We start from the raw sequence: 19,938 nt of genomic DNA on the forward strand, positions 1-19,938 counted from the left end.
GGTCTCTAAAGAGGCGACATATAATATAGTTTTAATTTTAAAGGTGTAGAATCTCCCTTGCTTTGTAGATGAGCCTACCACAGCTGACTGTTTTATATCAAGTCAGACAAACTAGCACAGTGAAACTCTGGCCCATCTAATTCAGTACTGTTCAATAACTGGCGGCAGCTCTCCAGATCTCAGAAAGAAATTCTGTGGCTCGTGCACAGGTGCCAGGATTTTCTGTATGCAACACTTGCCTCCCTACTTACAAACTACTTTTGATGTAACAGGATTTCTCTGCTTGCCACAGAATACAAAAATAACTTGAATATACATGTAGGCACTGACATGTTGTTATACTCGTATACTTAAGGAGAAAAAACTGATTTTTTGTGAACCCAAAAGCACTCTTAAAACTCGAAGACTGAGATGTTAGGAGGGGAAAGAAGGGTACTGAATTAGTGAGTGACATTTACTCTAATTTACTCAGTGAAAATACTTACAAAGGAACGCAGCTTTATAATTAATCATTCTCTCTAAATAATCCTGAAAGCGCAGCTTTTTAAATTTTCAATATCTGTTTTGTTAGACTAAAGCATGTGCCTTGTTTTGAAGTAATTATTGAATCTAACCTCTACCCTCTGCCTCAAAAACTAGCTGCTCTTTTAAACTTAGTGTAATTAAAAAACGTAATCAAAATAGAAAAAAGCACAAAAAAGCAATCTTAATTAAATACTCTATTATACCACAGGCAAAGCTATATGTCTATCCTGCTTTCCTAGGACAAAAAACAGAACTTTGAGTGGGAACCTCAATAAAAACAGAAACCAACCCTCAAGATTCTGGCTGAGTTCATCATGGAAGAGGATGACAATTTATAGGGAAGACACAGCAGAGAGAAGAAAAATAATTGGGCCTGTAAATGAAAAAGAATAGCTTAAAGAATGCTAGCAAAAGACAAGGGTTCTACAAATCAGGGTCAATGCACTGAGACAACCAGTACCTGACTGTACAATTAAGCCTAGGATCAGTGCTAGGGTTACCAGATGTCCTCATTTTAGAAGACATGTTCTCTTTTTTTGGGTGTCTGACCTCTTTTGGGCTCTTTTGAAAATGTCCTCTTTTGGCATTGGAATGGTAGAAATATTCCTACTTTGTGGCAATTATCACAGTTTAAATAGTAGGCATATTTAAAACTAGATGTGTTATAATCACTTGTTTGAAGTAATCATTCAGGAAATATGTCCTCTTTTTTTTACTTTTCAAAATTTGGTGACCCTATTCATTGCTCTTCTACTTATGTAGATTTCGGGAGAAGAGCAATTTAAATTGGTGTTAATCTCCCAGTGCAGAACAGGCAGCACACAGAAGCTTTTCAGTAGGTTGACTGCACAGAAAACCTTTAAAACTTGAACCAGTATTCTGATCTATGCTGCTTAGTTGCATTGACGTGTGGGTAAAATGCCATTCTTCAGTTACCTGTGAAACATGAAGACTTCAAGATGGCCCCTGAATCACCAGTGTGAATTATAATTCTCAAGCCTTCAAAGGATATATTTTTGTGTAACTGAAATACCTGATCAGTTGAAGCATTTCTAATTTTGGATGGCCTTTGACTAGTAATGTCCTTGCCTCACATATCACAGAACATATTACACAAAATTCACAAAAACAGACTTTATGTCAATGTAAAAATCAAAAAGAATGACACTATTCCACTCAGAACCCGCCTTGTCAAAAAGTAGAACAGAAACTCCTTCATTATATTGTAACCGAGCTAACATTAATCCACTCAGGGTTTTCATACGTGTGCTATAAAGGGCCACTGCAGAGTATTTTATGACAGAAACTGTTTTATGCTGCTGTTTTCCTAGCATTTTGTCCCCTGAGCTCTAGTTTATTCCGTGTTGTGCTGTTTTCTAATCTGTTGCTTATTTTTACTACTTTACCTTATTCTATAACTAGCAAGAAAGCCCATTGCAAGCAGGAATGCAATGGGTGCTAGGACTCAGGGGACATCGGGAGGTGCAGATCTCTCTCTCTCTCTCTGTCTCCCTCTCCCTCTCGCTGTGTCTCAGTGTGCCTCACAGCAGGAGGCATAGCAGGCAATTGGGGCTGGTTTGTAGGAGGAAAGGAGGGCTGGTGTGCAGTTTTGGGCAGCTCTCTCTGTCAGCCTCTTTCTCCCTCTGTCACAGCAGAGGCGGCTATCTCTGTGACTCTGTCAGCAGTTTGGGGCAGCTCTCTCTGTGTCTCTCTCTGCATTCCTCGCAGCAGGAACGATATAAGGGAATGAGGGCTCATGTTCAGTCTGGCAGGGCTTTGTGTGTCTCTCTCTGTCTCTGTCATATCTGAGAGGAACGTGGCTAGCGTCCAGGGATGGAAGGTGGGAGCTGTAGGGGCACGATCAATCAGGGTGCAGCCAACATTACTGGCTGCACCCTGATTGGCCCTATTCCAACTTGGACAGCCAGACACGTTTCACCCTCCAGTCTGTTTCACAAATATATAGAGTAACCATGGATAAAGATGTTTTATTTTACTTTAAATTTACTTAATAAAAATTGTTTCTAGCTGCATCAACATGTGGAGAAGCAGCTAATAAATAATTCAAATAAATAAAATAAACATCCAGGGCAAATCAGCCAAAAAAAATGCTACCTATTAAAATAATTGGTAAGATTCTAAAGCAACATAATGATACAGGTGATAGAGGAAACTAGTAGTCCATCTTCACTATAGGGCTTAAATTTAACCCTGAGCACTATTTTGTGAGCATCATCAATCTATCTAATTCTTAACATGGCCACTATCTATGAATATTTAAATCTTGAGACAGGAGCTAAGAATTGACAAGCCAGATATTTTTACAAAACTGAAAATGCCCCAGGCTTGCAGAAAATCCTGAAACCTAAAAACAACAACAACCCTACACTGAGAGGCCGCAACCATCCAAAATAACCGAAGTAGCAATATAGCTTCAAGAAATTATGCTAAAAAGATTTATTTGTGTATGGCCATAGGCCTTTACAAAACAGCAATATAAACAACGCATTTACAAGATATATATGATATAAGGCACATAATAGTTTACTGTATAAAAAAATAAAAAGCAGCATACAAAATAAACTTAAGTATTTGCTGTTGTATTAACAACCTTGTCTCTTATTTGCCTTGCTCCCTGGGCATATCATGTCATTTTATATGTCACATAGTCCTCAGAATCAGACAAGAGATAGATTATCTTTTCATTAACAGGACAGGAAACCAGACCAGATAATATCTCAGGAAGAAATTTGGCCCTAGTTTGTGCATAAAGTCGACAGTCATAAAGTCCTTGCATACTATAAATACAGAAGCGTTAATTCTTTGGCGTACAGGTATAACGGCCACATAGCTTTAAGAAATAAATGCCCTCAGTGGCAATGGCAATAGTATTCCCAGTCTTTAAACTTTGGGTTCTGTCAGTAAAAAGCAAAGGGAAGGGACAGGGCTCTTTCCAGGGCTGCTTAAGGGAGGACTCATAGGGGCTAGAGCTACAGGCAACTACTGACTGACTTTCAACCATCCAGTTTGTATGACTTATCCAAAACTGGCTGCTTGCTACTGTTCAACAGAGCCACCCCATTAAAGTCAGTGTGGTCTACAGTACCGATCCCCAACCTTTGGGCCGCAGACCACATGTGGTCCGTCGACTAATTGGAGGTGGGTCGCAAAGGACGCCTTCTCCCCCCCCCTCCGGCCCTTTACTTCATCCCCCCCGGCCCTTTACAATACACTTCAGGTGTCATTGTCTCCCATCACTCCCAGATGGGACTATCTCGTTGCAGAGAAACAAGCTCAGGGTTCCCATTGATTTGTCATTGTCATGAGTTTAAATTTCCATGAAAATAAAATGTTCCTTATGTTCATTGTTGTGGCGTGTCTGTATCTTATTTTGAAGGGGTGTTTAAACATTACCATAGTGATCAGAAAGCGTTAGGGCAGTGGTTGAGAGTAGAGGAGTAAACTAACCCCCCCCCACCGGGCCTCAGTAAAATTGTCAAGCGTTGAGTGGTCCCCGGTGATAAAAAGGTTGGGGACCACTGGTCTACAGGTCAGAGTTTCACACTAGGATCCAGGTTTGAACCAGCACTCTATCACATTGGGTCACTCACACACTTTCAACCTAACAACTCACAGGGGCCAATTCTGCATGTTTGGAAAAGGCTGAAAGGGAGCTCATATGGAAGTGGGGCTAATCCCCACTTTCACATGACGCTGATTCCAAGCTAGCCCCCTCCCAGGCCTGCCCCAGATCAGGCCCTCGTTTGCCCTGCCTGAAGGGAATATGGAAGAATTTGTGTTCCCTTTTTTAAAGTGGAAGCTAACGGGCCTTCCTGGCTCAGCTCCTCCCTGTCCTATGGTAGGCCAGAGGGAGAAAAAATATCCCATTTGCTTTTGCAGTGCTTTGTCACATTGTGAGGCAGAAAAGGGCTTTAATTTTTTTTTCAGGAAGGTGGGCCCCCCCTCCAGCCTCCCTGCACAGTAGAACCTGTCCAATGCTGCATTTCCCAGGGGGACACATTTCAGCAGAGGACCAGGTGCCTCACTGAAATGTGCCCCCCCCTGGGGACACAGAAAGCTGCAGAGCACAAAGCATACCAGCGGTGGCCTGTTGTGGCTGCCATCATGCAGAATTGGCCAGGGCTATTTTGAGAATAAACTGGAGTAATGGAGAATGATTAAAGCTGTGGAGCAAGGCAGGGTATAACTGAAACAAACAAACAAATATAGCTAAAAATGGGGGACAGATAAGAGGTAAGTGGGCTGGTGAATGGATAGAAATGAGAGACAAAAGTAGAGAAAGCTAAGGATGTGGAGACAAAAAAAGGGGAAACAGTGTGGGGGAGAGGATACAGGTGAAAGTGAGGTGCCCCCTCCGCAAGTCTTTGTATGTTCCCCACTGGCCCAGTGGATGTCACCATGTAACTGTCTCTGACCCAGTCCAGCAAGCAGAACCATGCAAAGTTAGTCTAAGGACAAGCTGCCAGGGGGGAGGGGGAAAGGAAAAGTGGAGGACAGGGGGCAGGTAAAAGTAGGTCAGCACAAAGGTGGAAGGTTAGAAAGAAGCAGTAATGTGGGACAGACTATGGAGGCTTTCAGGGAAGGGGAAGCTGAAATAGTGAAGGAGGGAAAAATCCCTTCTTGATAATAGATCTTATTCTCAACACGGCTAAATCTGTGGATGCTTGAATCAGAACACTGAAGCTATGAACAGAAAAGACAGATCTTTCTACAAACCTGAGAAAAGCCCCAGGTTCCCAGAAAAATCTGACCTCTAAAAAAATATACCTAAAATAATAGAAGTAGCTCCTGTAGCTTTAGGGAAAAAAAATGTCCACAGTGGATGTTGCTAGGTAACCACTTCAATATTGCCAGATTCTATTAGGAAAAAGCAGGAGAAAAGAACAAAGCCTTTCCAGAGCTGTTTAGACCTTTGAGGAAGAACTCTGCAGGGCCAGTAACCAGCAGCAACTTGCTATCATGAAATTTGTATTATTCTACCAGGCCCAGTTGTTTCAGAGCACCCACCACATGAAAGCCAGTGTGATGTGGATTAGGATCTTGGGAGACTGAGGATCACTTTGCTAGGTAATCTTGCTGGGTGGCCTTGGACCAGTCATTCATACTCATCCTAACCTACCAACTAACTAGGTTGGTGTAAAGATAAAATGGTAGGCCACTTTAGGTCGCTGTTATGGAAAAAAGTAGGAGCATATATGTAGTAAAGAAGAAATAAATATTGTAAAGTAATGGATATAGCTGAATATGGGGGCAGAAATATGATGTAGGTCGGTCAGTGGGATAAGGAAGCAGGGAAAGGAAATGATATGAGGGCTCCCAAGAGGAGGGAAAGAAGAAATATTGTGGGGAGGGAGGTAACAGGGAGAAGTGATGTTCTCCACACAAGTCCTTGCAAATTCCTTATGTATGCCTGGTCTGGTTGATTCCATGCAAGTGCCAGTTTCTATGCCAGTTTGGTGTAGTGGTTAGGGGTGCGGACTTCTAATCTGGCATGCCGGGTTCGATTCTGCACTCCCCCATGTGCAGCTAGCTGGGTGACCTTGGGCTCGCCACAAAACTGATAAAACTGTTCTGACCGAGCAGTGATATCAGGGCTCTCTCAGCCTCACCTACCTCACAGGGTATCTGTTGTGGGGAGAGGAAAGGGAAGGAGACTGTAAGCCGCTTTGAGCTGCCACCTCCTCCTCCTCCTCCTAATGTGCTCATTCAGCTCAGCCAGCACTGTACAACTGGACCCAGCCCAACAACTGGTACCACACAACTTGGCCAGAGTTTTTCCAGGGAGCTGATGACAGTGGGAGGGAGGAGGGAAAACTGCTGGAGGGGGGGGGGAGATAAAAGATAGGTTGGGTTGGTAGGTGGGGAGGAAAGAAGGAGGCAGGAAAAGGTGAGAGGCTAGTGGTGGCTGTTCCAGAAGGGAATAAGGAAATAGTGAGGGGGGGATCAAAATACCCCTTTTTTGTGGTTTCCACATTTGTAGAGCATAATTCCATAGGCAAGTCATTACTACCCTTGGGTTCAACAGTCCAGAATTTGTTTACATTTGACAATTCAAGCTTCAACTCACAAAGAACTCACAAAGAGAACGATTGAGAGGATTGCACGCAAGAGTCTTCTGCCTTTATGTTCAACTGTACAAATCATCATGGATGACTGTTGGTAACGCACTGTGGGCCACAGATCCTACCCCCTCTTTTTTTAAAGGTCTTAGATTATGAGCTTATGATAGTTTACAAATGACTAGTTCCTAACAATCAAGATACTTCTTGAAATGCAGGGGGGGAAAGTAGTCATTACCAGAGAGCCAGCATTTTAGATAAATACAGTTATTTCTGATCAAAGCTACAATTTGAAGTTTTCAATTCTTGTCTGTGATCTAAGAAAAATGCCCTTTCCATTTGAAATCCTCAGAATTCACTAGAGAGCGATTTCAACCTTGAGTCGCTTTTCTTCAAATTATCTGCTGCGTTAGGCAGCTTGAAGCTGGAAGAACCATTTTACCAAGAACCTGAAATTGCCTTAAGGGTCTTTAAAGGGAATCCTAGGTGTTTAATCCTTTACTAGTTTAACAGTAACATAAAAATGAACTGAAGAACAGTTGAATAGGAGAACAAGCATGATATTAAATGGATTTTAAATCACAACTGAGTGCAAATTACCCACAGGTTTTGTGAACATATTCAGCAGTGCACAAAATGCATCCCCCTGCCAGAGATTTTTTTCCCAGAACTTCATGTAAAAATAACCTTTTACCTTTCCCTCAAAGATGCTTTCACGTAGTCTAACCTGACTGTCTCCACAGTACTTTGATGTCATTGTAAGCTACAGTGAGGTCATTTCTGTGACTAACTCAGTAAAGGCAAAGCAGAAAGAAATTACACACAGTAGCAGCCAGGGAAAAACAGAAGCACTGATCAGGATTTTTCTAAAGGTATTTTCTAAAGATGAGTATTATATAAGAATATATAACAGCAGCCTTGCTGGACCATATCAATAATCCATCTAGTCTAGCATCATGTCTTGCACAAATCACCCAGTTCCTCTAAAGGGCCAACAACAAAGCACGGGGTGAGGCCTTCTCCTGATGTTTCCTCCTGGCACTGATATTCAAAGGTTTACTCCCTCAAAGTGGAAACTCACAAGTAACTACTGATAGACCTAGTCTCAATTAATCAAATTCCTTTTTCCAAAACATCAGTGCTTTTAGCCCTCATTACATCTTCCTCTGGTAGCATATTCCACATTTTTATCACTCACTGTGCAAAGAAGAATTTCCTTCTGTTATGTAACAGCAGCATCTTCTCCAATGCAAAAAAAACCACTGAAAGGCTCCATGTGCCATAGGAAAGCACCCCAAAGTGCAGACTGCAATGGTTTGGTCATGTCTGCGGAATGAACACCAGCAAACCGCCTCATAAACTCTGCTAGCGAGAACGACCAACTGAATGGAAGATTCAATGACTGGCGCCAAAGAAAACATGATTTAAACAGATCAAGAAAGACCTTAGAAACCAGTGACCTTAGAAACCACATGGCCAAATCTACTGCTACCAAATGCCAAGAGAGGAGACATAAACAAGGTGAAGAATCCAGCAGCACCTAAAGCTCAACCTGCTCCTCCAATTGCCAGCTAAAGGATAAAAAGAAGAAGGAAGTCCACCAATAGCTGAGCAGGTAAGACACAGTGTTTTTCAGTCAAAATGTTTCTCCTATGGAAATTAGGAGCTTCTACGTCTAAGCTCTAAAATAGGTTGACACTATACCAACAAAAGATTCTTCACAGTAGTTTTACTTAAGTATGGCAAAGGGTACTACCCACTCGTTCCTTCATTACAATTATCTTAAGGATTTTCAGAATACAGGTGATATATGCTGTAGGTTCGAATGGGCAACAGCTGTAGTAAACCAAACCCATAATCCACTGAAGTTTCATATTGAAGTATTCTTGACACTTGGAAGGTTGCAGCTGGAAGGTTTATATTTTGAAACAAAACATTTTACTTTCAAAAATATGCGATAAAAAAGACAAATATTTTGCTAGTAAAACTATTACTATTAATACAAATTAATAATGCTAGTATTACTCAGCACAGTTATCCCCTACTCCTCAATGGACAGAGGGATAGAGGACACACTGCTTTCATTGCATATACTTTACATAAAATAATAATGGAAGAATGGCTTACCAGGAGATATTATATAGAAGAAATCTTTAAATTCATCCATCCACACCTCCGCCAGTCGTCTATTGTTCTTGTTAATTACATGACCAGTACCACCTGGAAAAGTATAAGGTGTAGCTTTTCGAAAGACGTGGCCTACGTGTGAGCATGTTACAATCTCCAGTGAGCCTCCACATTGCCAGATCTGAAATATTAAATGTAAATAAAAATTAAGCAGCTTGTTTGCAATCCGACAAAAATTAAATGTTGGTATGCTACCAACTTATTATACAAGAAGGGCTATGAATACCGAACAAGTGGAGCTCGATAATGCACTATCCTGGAATTATGACTCAATGCATTACCCCTGAAAACACTCTAGAGCAGGGGTAGTCAAACTGCGGCCCTCCAGATGTCCATGGACTACAATTCCCAGGAGCCCCCATGGGAATTGTAGTCCATGGACATCTGGAGGGCCGCAGTTTGACTACCCCTGCTCTAGAGGCTCCTCAACCCTTTCATGAACACATTTATTTATTTGGAAGTCTCACCAACATAACTTAAGCAAACGTACAAGGATCTTTTGGGTTGATGTTGCTAGATAGTTTTTTACAAATAATTAAAGTACTGAAATATTCAGGCATGCTAGATAAAAAAGGACAAGTTCATTTCTGAACAAATGAGGAAAATGCTTTAACTTGCAGGATCACTGACAATGATCCATAAATCCCAGAACTCATGAATCTCATATCTGCAGGGATGAGGCTCTAGGTATCTTGCATGTTACATTTCTTACCGGTCTGCAATATGAAAGCCACTAGTACTTTCCCTACTACCTTTGGATTATTCTCCCTTTTGAAACTTGCCTGCTGCATACCTTCCTTAGTGGGCCCGATCAAGGCACTTTTTATATTCAAGCTTTAAAATAATTTTATGGTCTGTTACTAGCCTATGGACTGTATTGTTGTTGTTGTTAGGTGCAAAGTCGTGTCTGACCCATCGTGACCCCATGGACAATGATCCTCCAGGCCTTCCTGTCCTCTACCATTCCCCAGAGTCCATTTAAGTTTGCACCTACTGCTTCAGTGATTCCATCCAGCCACCTCATTCTCGGTCGCCCCTTCCTCTTTTACCCTCAATTGCTCCCAGCATTAGGCTCTTCTCCAGGAAGTCCTTCCTTCTCATGAGGTGGCCAAAGTATTTGAGTTTCATCTTCAGGATCTGGCCTTCTAAGGAGCAGGCAGGGCTGATCTCCTCTAGAACTGACCGGTTTGTTCATCTTGCAGTCCAAGGGACTCGCAAGAGTCTTCTCCAGCACCAGAGTTCAAAAGCCTCAATTCTTTGACGCTCGGCCTTCCTTATGGTCCAACTTTCGCAGCCATACATTGCAACTGGGAATACCAAAGCCTTGACTAAACGCACTTTTGTTGGCAGGGTGATGTCTCTGCTTTTTAGGATGCTGTCTAGATTTGCCATAGCTTCCCCCCCAGGAGCAAGCGTCTTTTAATTTCTTTGCTGCAGTCCCCATCTGCAGTGATCTTGGAGCCCAGGAAAATAAAATCTGTCACTATCTCCATTTCTTCCCCATTTATTTGCCAGGAATTCAGAGGGCAGGATGCCATGATCTTCGTTTTCTTGATGTTGAGTTTCAAACCAACTTTTGCACTCTCTTCCTTCACCCGCATCAACAAGCTCTTTAATTCCTCTTCACTTTCTGCCATTAGAGTGGTATCATCTGCATATCTGAGGTTGTTGATATTTCTCCCTGCAATCTTGATCCCAATTTGTGACTCCTCTAATCCCGCCTTTCTCATATATGGACTGTATATCCATAGCATTTTAGAGTGCTCTATGTTACAGGATTTGATGCCCTAGATTGCTTTTATTGGCATGTTTTTAGTGGCTGGATTTACTGATATGTTTTATTGGTGTGAATTGTTATTGTTTGAATTGTCTTTTGCTTGGTTTTGTTTTATTGTTTTGAGCTGCTTTGAGCAAGTTTGGTGAGGCAGCACACAGATTTTTGAAATAAATTTTTGAAATAACATTATGCCATCAATGGTTTTTTAGTAGAAACTGGCAGATTTGTACTCAAATAGGACTTGTAAAGATCAGAAAATATCCTTGTGAACACAGCACTACTAACCAATTTTATGGGGAATCGGGTAAAACTAGAAAAAGCAACAACATAAGCAAATGGATTCATTCATTCATTCATTCATTCATTCATTCATTCATTCATTCATTCATTCATTCATTCAGTCATCTTATGCCACCACTACCCCAAACTACGCAATGCGAGCAGAATATACTTTTCTGAGTTATGTCTCAGGAATTATCCGCTCCTTACATCTTCCCATGATACCAATTAATGGGTTGTGAACTGGATTCAGCAGAAGAAAGACTTCCATGGCAAGAAGGTGTATCTGTCAGCGGAGGGTAACTTTCTTACCTTCTCGTCTCACAGCAGCTCCAAATGCCCCACAAATGCTCACCCCGAGGAACAAGCACAAAAACAACATGAGGGGGAGTCCAAAGCTGCAGTGGGAGAGAACTGATAAAATATACCCCCCATCTGCTAAGGTCTTCTGCCAGATCTGCTGAGAGCTTTAATGCCTCCTCCAAAATCCTCAACTGATCCACATGGGATAAATAACTATTGCCCATGGACCAACAGAAGCCTTGTGTTCCATCCAACAATGGCATGCACACAATCATTATTTCCTACTAGAAAGTAGAGAAGGAACATCTCCATTTTTTCTCTCACGCTCATACAAAGAAGTATCCAAGCTGGTGCCCTGCCACAATACTCTTTCCTCAGTATACTAGACTCCCGTATTCATCTACTTCCTAAAACAAAAGATTCTGAATGTGTTGGAAGACAACTGAAGAGAGGAATTTTGAATGGTCAAATGGCAGGAGATGAAAAATGAACTAGCTTCTTTGCTTTCCTTCCACTTCTGTTACCTGCATTCAAGATGTATTTCAGTAAGCTAGAACTCAATTCAAATGTCTGCTATGAAATCTCACATTTTGGCTCAAAGAGTGACTTAATGTTGAAAGTTTTATGAGATACACAATCAGCCTTTCATCTCCGACTGGATCATTAACACCCAAACAACATATTTTTATGGCATCATTTCCAATCTGATAAAGCACCTGTCCTCTTTATTATATTTTCTACTGTGTGAAGAAGTCAGGGGCAAAACAGTTCCACTCAGCAGATGGGAAAGGGTAAATTCAAGAATGGAAAGCAGGAGAACTTTACAATATACAAAACAGAATACGTGTCTTTCATAGGCGATCTTCAGTATATAAAAGCCATCTGATACATGCTAAGTATTTTAAAGTAATTAGGAGCAAAGATGAATAAAATGAGCTTGGGTATTTATATAAAAGAGGTACACACATCTTGAACTTTCTGTTTGCATATGAACTGTAAGTCTCACATTTTGGTACTCTAGGCTGGAAAGGTGGGTGGTGGCCAAGAAGTAGGAAAGATGTCAACGATGACCATATCCTGGTCAAATTATTACCCAAGGCTTAGTCTCCAAACTCCTGAACCGTCTTTAACCAGTATATATATTTTTGAATGTTGGGAAGGAGTAGGAGGCACCAACACAAAATGACTCTCTTGGGGGGGGGGGCTAGTATCATTCAGGAAATGGCTGCCATGGCCAACAGGAAATACCACAACAGTGGGAAGGTACAATGGTATCTACAGTATGGTATCTACAGTTGCCACACTGGAGATCAATGATTTTGAGTGTCAGGGATACTGAAATCTCCAGGAGCTAGAAATATGTTCATCTAGCAGGGAGTGAAAAATCTGGATAGCTTTCAGAGGTGTCTGAAGAAATTTGTGGTAGACATGGGTAGCAGGTCATTCAGTGCTGTCAAATATCAAAATGGCCTTTGCTATAGATATAATCACCATGAGATGTCTTGCTCTGCAGGCATAATTAGATCAGTCCCGCACAGACAGCGCAGAGCGATGAAGCAACCGAAACTATAACACAAACGGAGAGACATTTAGAATAAATCTGACCAAGCGGAGGCAGCAATGAACAGAAGAAAAATTCTAATTTGCCATCTTTGTTGCATGCTGTTCCGACTGATAAAAGACTTTTTAACCATAGAGACACAAGGTCATTAACTAAAATTCTCTGGTGCCTTTGTGCATCAAATTGCTGTCATCTGCCCCGACTCCACTTTCAATAAACTGCATTTCCAGGGTGCAGTTTTAGCACTTTCTTCTCCTTTTTTTATTTAGACCACTTCAGTTGCAGACTATGTTGACAATGGTGTCCTTCATTCAGGAGGCAGAGCATCCCGTGAAGACAGTGCTGGCTCTGTGACCCCACATCCAGCCCTACCTATTGCAATCCATTCAAAGTCTCCCTTCTGTGTAATGAACACCCAGATGCACGCCCATGTGCCAATACAACTGGTGTAATTAGAACTGTTGGTGGATCCCACAGGACCTTTGCCATTCAAAACAGTCACAGGGGTTTAATGTGAAGACCTTCTTATGCTTCTCTGAAGCCATGGGCTGTATTCCCTAAAGGTGTCCTGCCAGGACAACAAGGTGTTGTAAGGTCAGAAAGGCTACCGGTCAAGTCATGGCCCAGGAGAGGGGCATTGGCCAAATGTCTTAAATATGAGGTGTTCCCCAACATTAGCTCAAATTCCAGCATCTAGCTTGAACAATGGTAAATTGAGGGTCACTGCACCACCATCAAAGGCACAGTATACTATCATCTGTAAAACAAGAACCATGCACCAAAAAAGGATTTTGTACTTCTGGCTTCACTCACATTTACAACCCTGTGTTATTCCCTGACTGTGTGTTAAGGCAGGGGTAGTCAACCTGTGGTCCTCCAGATGTTCATGGACTACAATTCCCATGAGCCCCTTCCAGCATTTGTTGACTACCCCTGTGTTAAGGCACATCCTACCTTACAGCAACCTTGACCAGGAAATAGAACACGTGATGATTTAAAACTAGATGCGGAGAGTAGTGCATGAGCAGATACCAAAAGTACAGTGATTTCAGCTCCTTATGTTTCAGGTCAAGCTTTTCAAGTTAAGATTTTCAGCCTCACCCATCTCTCTGTGCTGGATCTCATTCACTTTCCCCCTCAACAACTTCTTAGACTCTTGTTTCAATTGCTTTATGCATGCTTAGCTGGGAGACTGTTCTGAATGCGTAACCTGCCACCAGCCCTCTCCTTTAAAACATACTGCATGGACCAAATTGCAACCACTGCCTCTCGCATCTGCTGCATCCCATCCCAAACTGTATAGCTGTCAAATAGGAGCAGGCTGTAGAAAGTAGCATCAGAGCCTCCTAGCTGAGCCAACTATGGGCACAACTTGAACAGCAGCCTACTGGACACATGTCTACTCACAGTTGATCTGAGGATCAGCTGGAAATTGGGCTCTCATCCCTCTCATTCAGCAAAATGGTGCAGAAGTTGCAAAAGACAGAAGAAAGCGCTCATTCCACACACACCCTCTCCTAAGTTGGGCAGGGACAGAAGCAAAATTTTTACTGTGTTGCAAAAAAAGAAAAGAAAAAAAATCAGCCATTCTTCAGATCTCCCCCCCCCCCCACCACCAATTTGGTACTGAGCAATATTTCCCCAGTAGGAGACTCCCCCCAGTAGGGGGAAACTGACTCCCAGTTGATACCCTGACCAGTTGGGAATCTGTTTATAATGGTTGCAAGTAGCCTGTTCATGTGAACAAACTCAAACGAGTTGTGAACAGTCAGTTTGATTAATTGGTTTTCTGTTCATCACTAGAAAAGAGGAAATTCATTATTCATATCTAGTCTAAGCTATATTAGTGTAATTTACATGAGACTGCTTTTGAAGACTTCAGAAACTGCTCTTGATCTTGCATGTTGTTGTTATTACATTTTAGCTACGACTTTGAATTAATGTTTCACCAAGCACACAACTGTGATTCTTTTAATTGTGAGCCACCTTGAAGGTCCACTGAAGCAGTCCAAAGGCATACAACTTTTAAAAATCACAATAAAATTTCATATGATATAGCTAGTTCAAGGTTAGTCCAAGATTATGTTCCATGGCCTTGAATCATTTGTATATATTTGAATAACATTTGACAAAATAAGGACAAATGACGTTTGTGTTGTATTATGTTGCTGTAATAGTATAGCAATTCACTTTCTCCTAAAAGGCCACCCTCCAAGCAATCATTAAACAGTGAATGCGGGCAGGATTGTATCAAACATAATGACTATCTATTAAAGCCTCTAACATCCCAATGAGGCACTGCTATGTTTTTATTTATTTAGCACATTTCTATACCACTTCTCCAGAATGCTGCCCTATGTGGCTTACAAAACACACATACACAAAACAGGAAAAAACCCCACCACAAATAAGCACCAGCCAATTACATATAAAAACAGACAAGCAAAGGTAAAGTTGAATGATCCATGGGCACATTAAACAGAAAAGCAACAAATCAATAGTGAAGGCTTAATCAAAACATGCCCAAGGTCAATACAAAACTAAACTGTGTTGTCCAGCATAGAATCAGTACCATAAAACAGATGATAAAATATTAAGATGGCCAAAACACTTTTTTGGTGATGATAAGTTAGTAATTCAGACTAAAGGGTGACCACAAGGGGGGGGGGATACCTTAATCTGGCATTTGAAAACCAAAAGGTAGATTTCAAAGGGAAAATCATTCCTCATTCAGGGTGCCACTGGTAAAAAAAATGTTGACCCTGTTTGCTAACCACATATGAGAGATTGGGATGAAGGCATTAAATGATGGCCTGGAGAGGGCATTTCAGGTATCCTGTGACATTTAGGGATTGAAGCAAAAGAAAGCAAAGGAACATTTAAAGTTGCTTTAAATTAATAGAAATGTTGCTATAGTTTATTTAATAAGACCTAAAGCAACTGAAAGTAACTCATTAGTGTACCAAGTAGAGTTGGGATCTACAATAACACTGTCAAAACCAATCTTTGGCATCCAATATGTTACATAGCTCCAATAGGTGAAAGCTGTAGTATCCTCTGAGGTGTGGTGAAAAAGGATCTGGTTACTTATCAGATCACCTTTCAGTCATGCTCAATAGCCAGCATACAGGAGATTCTGTAGCACAGGGGTAGTCAACTTGTGGTCCTCCAGATGTCCATGGACTACAATTCCCATGAGCCCCTGCCAGTGTTTGCTGGCAGTGGCTCATGGAAATTGTAGTCCATGGACATCTGGAGGACCACAGGTTGACTACCCCTACTGCAGTATATCTTCAGTAACAGGCCTCTTAATTGCTTCCAAATGGGAGAGAACACTCGCATTTGGAGACTGCAAACACTAATATTTGTATACAGGAACCAAAACACACAGAACAAGACATATTTAAGGTCCCTCCCATACATGACTTGGAGGGAGGTAGGGTTGCCAGCTTTGGGTTGGAAAATACCTGGAGACTTTGGGGGTGGAGCTGGGAGTGGGTGGAATTTGGGGTGGGGAGGGACCTCAATGGAGTCCCTAAAATGCATTTAGGGCTATCAAGCCCACAGTGGAGACCTGCCATCCCCTGCCCCTAGTACTTGTTGCTAGTTGTGACTGTTATTTGAAGCAGGAGAAAAAAGTTAAAAGGAAAAATAAAGCTTCTTCTATTCTACATGAAGTTCTTACCATGGATTTCTTGGCAATTCCTAAAGCTACCCAGAAGTGACAAAGGATAATTTGAGAAATTGCTGGAAGTTTCACCATAAGAACTTCTGGTTTCACCACAGAGTTTCTGGCAATTCCTATGCCTACCCATTTTCATTTCTTGGTAGCTCTAGGAATCAGCAGGAACTCTATGGTAAGAACTTCCTGTAAGTATTTAAAGACTTATTTTTCTTCTAATTTTTTTCCTAAGACACTATCTTCCCTGCAGCCTTCCTGATGTCTGGCAACCCTAAAAATCAAGTGGGGTCCTTATGGCATTTTAATCTCCCTCCTCAGGTTTTTTAAATGGCAATGGTGTCCCTGGGGCGAACTGAGCAATGCCTTCATGTCTAGTTTGGCTCAGAGGCTCAAACCTAAATAGATGTTTTCAAACAAAGATTTCTTCAGGTGCACATTATACTGAGTCCAAATGAACCACACATAAATGAATGCCACTGGGGGGGGGGAGTGGTGTGGGAGAAGGATTTTTTGGCCACTGCTGAAAGAAAAGGAAAAGCCAAACCTCAATGAATGGTCAGCTGGCATGATGAATATATGGCATGGATACAAAAAAAGGCTTTCTTCATTTCCCTCATTGATGAAGTCTCCACTGGAAGCTTATTTTACTGAAGTACAACAAAAAGGATAACTTGTATAAAATATAGAGATCTGCTGACAAGGTCAGCAGAACTAAAAGACTTGCAAACATTAAAGAAAGAAGGATCAGAATTAGATTGGTTAGAATACAATCAACTGTTTTCTAGATTTAAGTCAGAATTCAACAAACAGATAGAGATGGGATCTCCCCTACCAGAATTTGAGAATATTTTTTTTCAGGGCAAGGTCAAATATACAAATTGTTGCTGAAATATGAAACTGAAATGGAACAGGTCAAGCCATGCATGATCAAATGGATGCAGAACATTGAGACTAATATTACAATGAAAGATTGGGAACGTATATGGGTTAAGGTATTTATTTATTTTTTATTTATTTTATTTATCTACTTATATACCGCCCTCCCCGGAGACTCAGGGCAATTTACATCATAACAAAGAACAATACATAAAACAGTCTGTAAAACATGTATAACTGATAACTAATAATTGTAACCAAAATAACAGCACAATATAACTGTATAATAATATAGTAATACAAACAGGTCCAGGGCTTGTTGAGTTCGACCTGTACCATCACTTCCCAAGGGCCCTCCTCCTGAGACCCCTCCAATGGCATCCACCATAATTCCGCCCAACCCACTGGGCTATCAGTATAAGTCAATTTAATGTTTCCCACAGTTTTCTACTGTTCCATGTTGCTTGTTGTTTCACTTCAATCATTATTGTTAATCCAAGTTATCTGTATTGTTTCTGTTCTGTTTTATGTGAACCACCCTGAGCCTTCGGGGAGGGCGGTATATAAACATAATAAACAAACAAAAAAACAAAAAAACCAAACTAACAAACAGTAAAATCTGAAGAGAAAATTGGTGCAAGATGTTTTATAGATGGCATATATCATTCAAAGCAATTGTTAAAATTTCTATGGGGTACAATAATGTTCACTGGAAATGTAATGAAATGTGGGCTCCTTCTTTCATATGTGGTGGAGATGTGGGGAAACTAAGAAAATTCAGGGTAAAAGTTCATGGTGTTTTCTAAGTTTTCTATGACATATGAATGTATGTTATTAAGCATATGTCCAGATAGACTACCATCTCAAGCAAAACACTTTTTCTTTTATGCTACCATGGCAGCCAGGTTGATTCTGGCCAAGAACTAGAAGTCATCAGAAATACAAACTATTGCGTCTTGGCTTGATAAAGTGGCTGACTTGTTGAAAATGGCAAAACCCACTTGTATCGTTAATAGAAAACCGATGACAGAATTTCAAGAACATTGGCATTTCTACATGGATTTCCTTGCCAAGTGAAAAGTTCAGGAGAAAAATGGGATTTTAGGAGGAAGGGGAATGGGGATATAATGTAACTTGATATGTTTTCTTTCTCTGTTCTGTTATCTTTATATTCAAAATAAAAATATTGTATAAAAATAAATTAATGCCACTTCATCTCCAAGCAGCTCCCTGAATATTCAAAAACAGGGGAGAATATTCTGCCATGCTGCAACTTGCAGCAAGAACAACTTCTGCTAAGTTGACTGTGGCACTATAGCACGCTCATACAGGTTAATAGAAATATAACATATTAACTTTTATATATTGAATCAGACTATTGGCTTACTCATGTTTGTACTGTCTCTGTCTGGCAGTGGATTTCCAGGAGAGACTTCTTTCAAAGTTGAGGCCTTTCATGTCACCTACTATCTGATCGTTTTACCTGGAGATGCCTGAAGTTAATTCTGGGATCTGCATCTGCATCAGATGTTCTGCCGCTGAGCCATGGCCCCTCCCTGAGCTTACAATTGCATCCCTTTCTTTATTGATACAAGAGGAATATATTCATGTAATTCCCCTTTCAGCCCTCTCCCCATACCACATTGGTATCGTGTTAAGAACCCTCTGATTTCAACTGTGTGTGTAATGAGCCAAGAAAAATATATCCTGTGAACATGTTCTTTTTATGGAAGCACAGACTCCAACCTCAAGGTTTCTTAATTTCTTCACAGTTTCAAATACCATTAAATTCCTTTTTGAAAACAGACATTCATGCTTCTTGACATTATCACATCCAATGATTAAGGCTAGATAGCATTAATGATTAAGGCTAGATTGCATTAATTTTCAAAAGGGTAGATTGTGTTGCTGAGCCCAATTTCAATTTCCTAACTAATTCACCTGCTAATTCTTCAAAAGCTGGGCTCTTATCTGGAAAACTGGGTTTGATTCCGCATTCCCCCACATGCAGCCAGCTGGGCTCACCACAGCACTGATAAAACTGTTCTGTCCGAGCAGTGATATCAGGGCTCTCTGACCCTCACCTCCCTCACAGGGTGTCTGTTGTGGGGAGTGGAAAGGGAAGGAGATTGTAAACTGCCTTTGAGACTCCTTCAGGTAGAGAAAAGCGGCATCTAAGAACCAACTCCTCCTCCTCCTCCTCCTCCTTTATAGCACTAAGAGGACAAAGGCTGAAGAAGTCTCAGAAGCCAGAGAAATGGCCCAGGATAATTTCTAGTGGATTGAACTTCAGTGCCTTGTATAACTGTTTGCTCTTCTCAGGTACTACCATTTTTTAAAAATAGAATGCTTTTACCCTGCTTTTCACATTCTGCCTGAGGTGGCAAAAGCCAAACTACTAACACAAAAAATTCACTGCAGGAGAAAAACGTCCTATGAAATATTTTATAATTGAGAATGGTTTAGTAAATAGATATTTAGAGAATAGTTCAGCTCTCAAAATTCCGCCATCTCATTGCGAAATCAAACATGTCTCAGGTGCACATCTCTCTGTGTGTATTACAAATAGCATCCTAAAACTAGTGACCAGGATGTAAGTCCAGTTCATTCAGAAAGCTGCACATTCCCCTCGGTACGTGCAGACATCAGTGTGCCTGTTCCGTGCCAA

The 19,938-nt window shown here is 41.1% G+C and overlaps 1 protein-coding gene across 4 annotated transcripts in view; it reads right to left on the minus strand.

Moving 5' to 3' along the window:
• The window catches only part of GALNT13 (polypeptide N-acetylgalactosaminyltransferase 13), a 313,273-nt gene that overhangs the window by 100,145 nt on the left and 193,190 nt on the right, over window positions 1-19,938 (minus strand). For all 4 annotated transcript variants that reach the window (XM_077320014.1, XM_077320015.1, XM_077320013.1 and 1 more), the window contains one exon: window positions 8,733-8,913. In XM_077320014.1, coding sequence (XP_077176129.1) covers window positions 8,733-8,913 — 181 coding nt within the window. The remainder of the gene's footprint in view (window positions 1-8,732; window positions 8,914-19,938) is intronic.

Source organism: Paroedura picta, chromosome 2 (assembly GCF_049243985.1).
Source record: "Paroedura picta isolate Pp20150507F chromosome 2, Ppicta_v3.0, whole genome shotgun sequence".
In the NCBI taxonomy this organism is placed as follows: Eukaryota; Metazoa; Chordata; class Lepidosauria; order Squamata; family Gekkonidae; genus Paroedura; species Paroedura picta.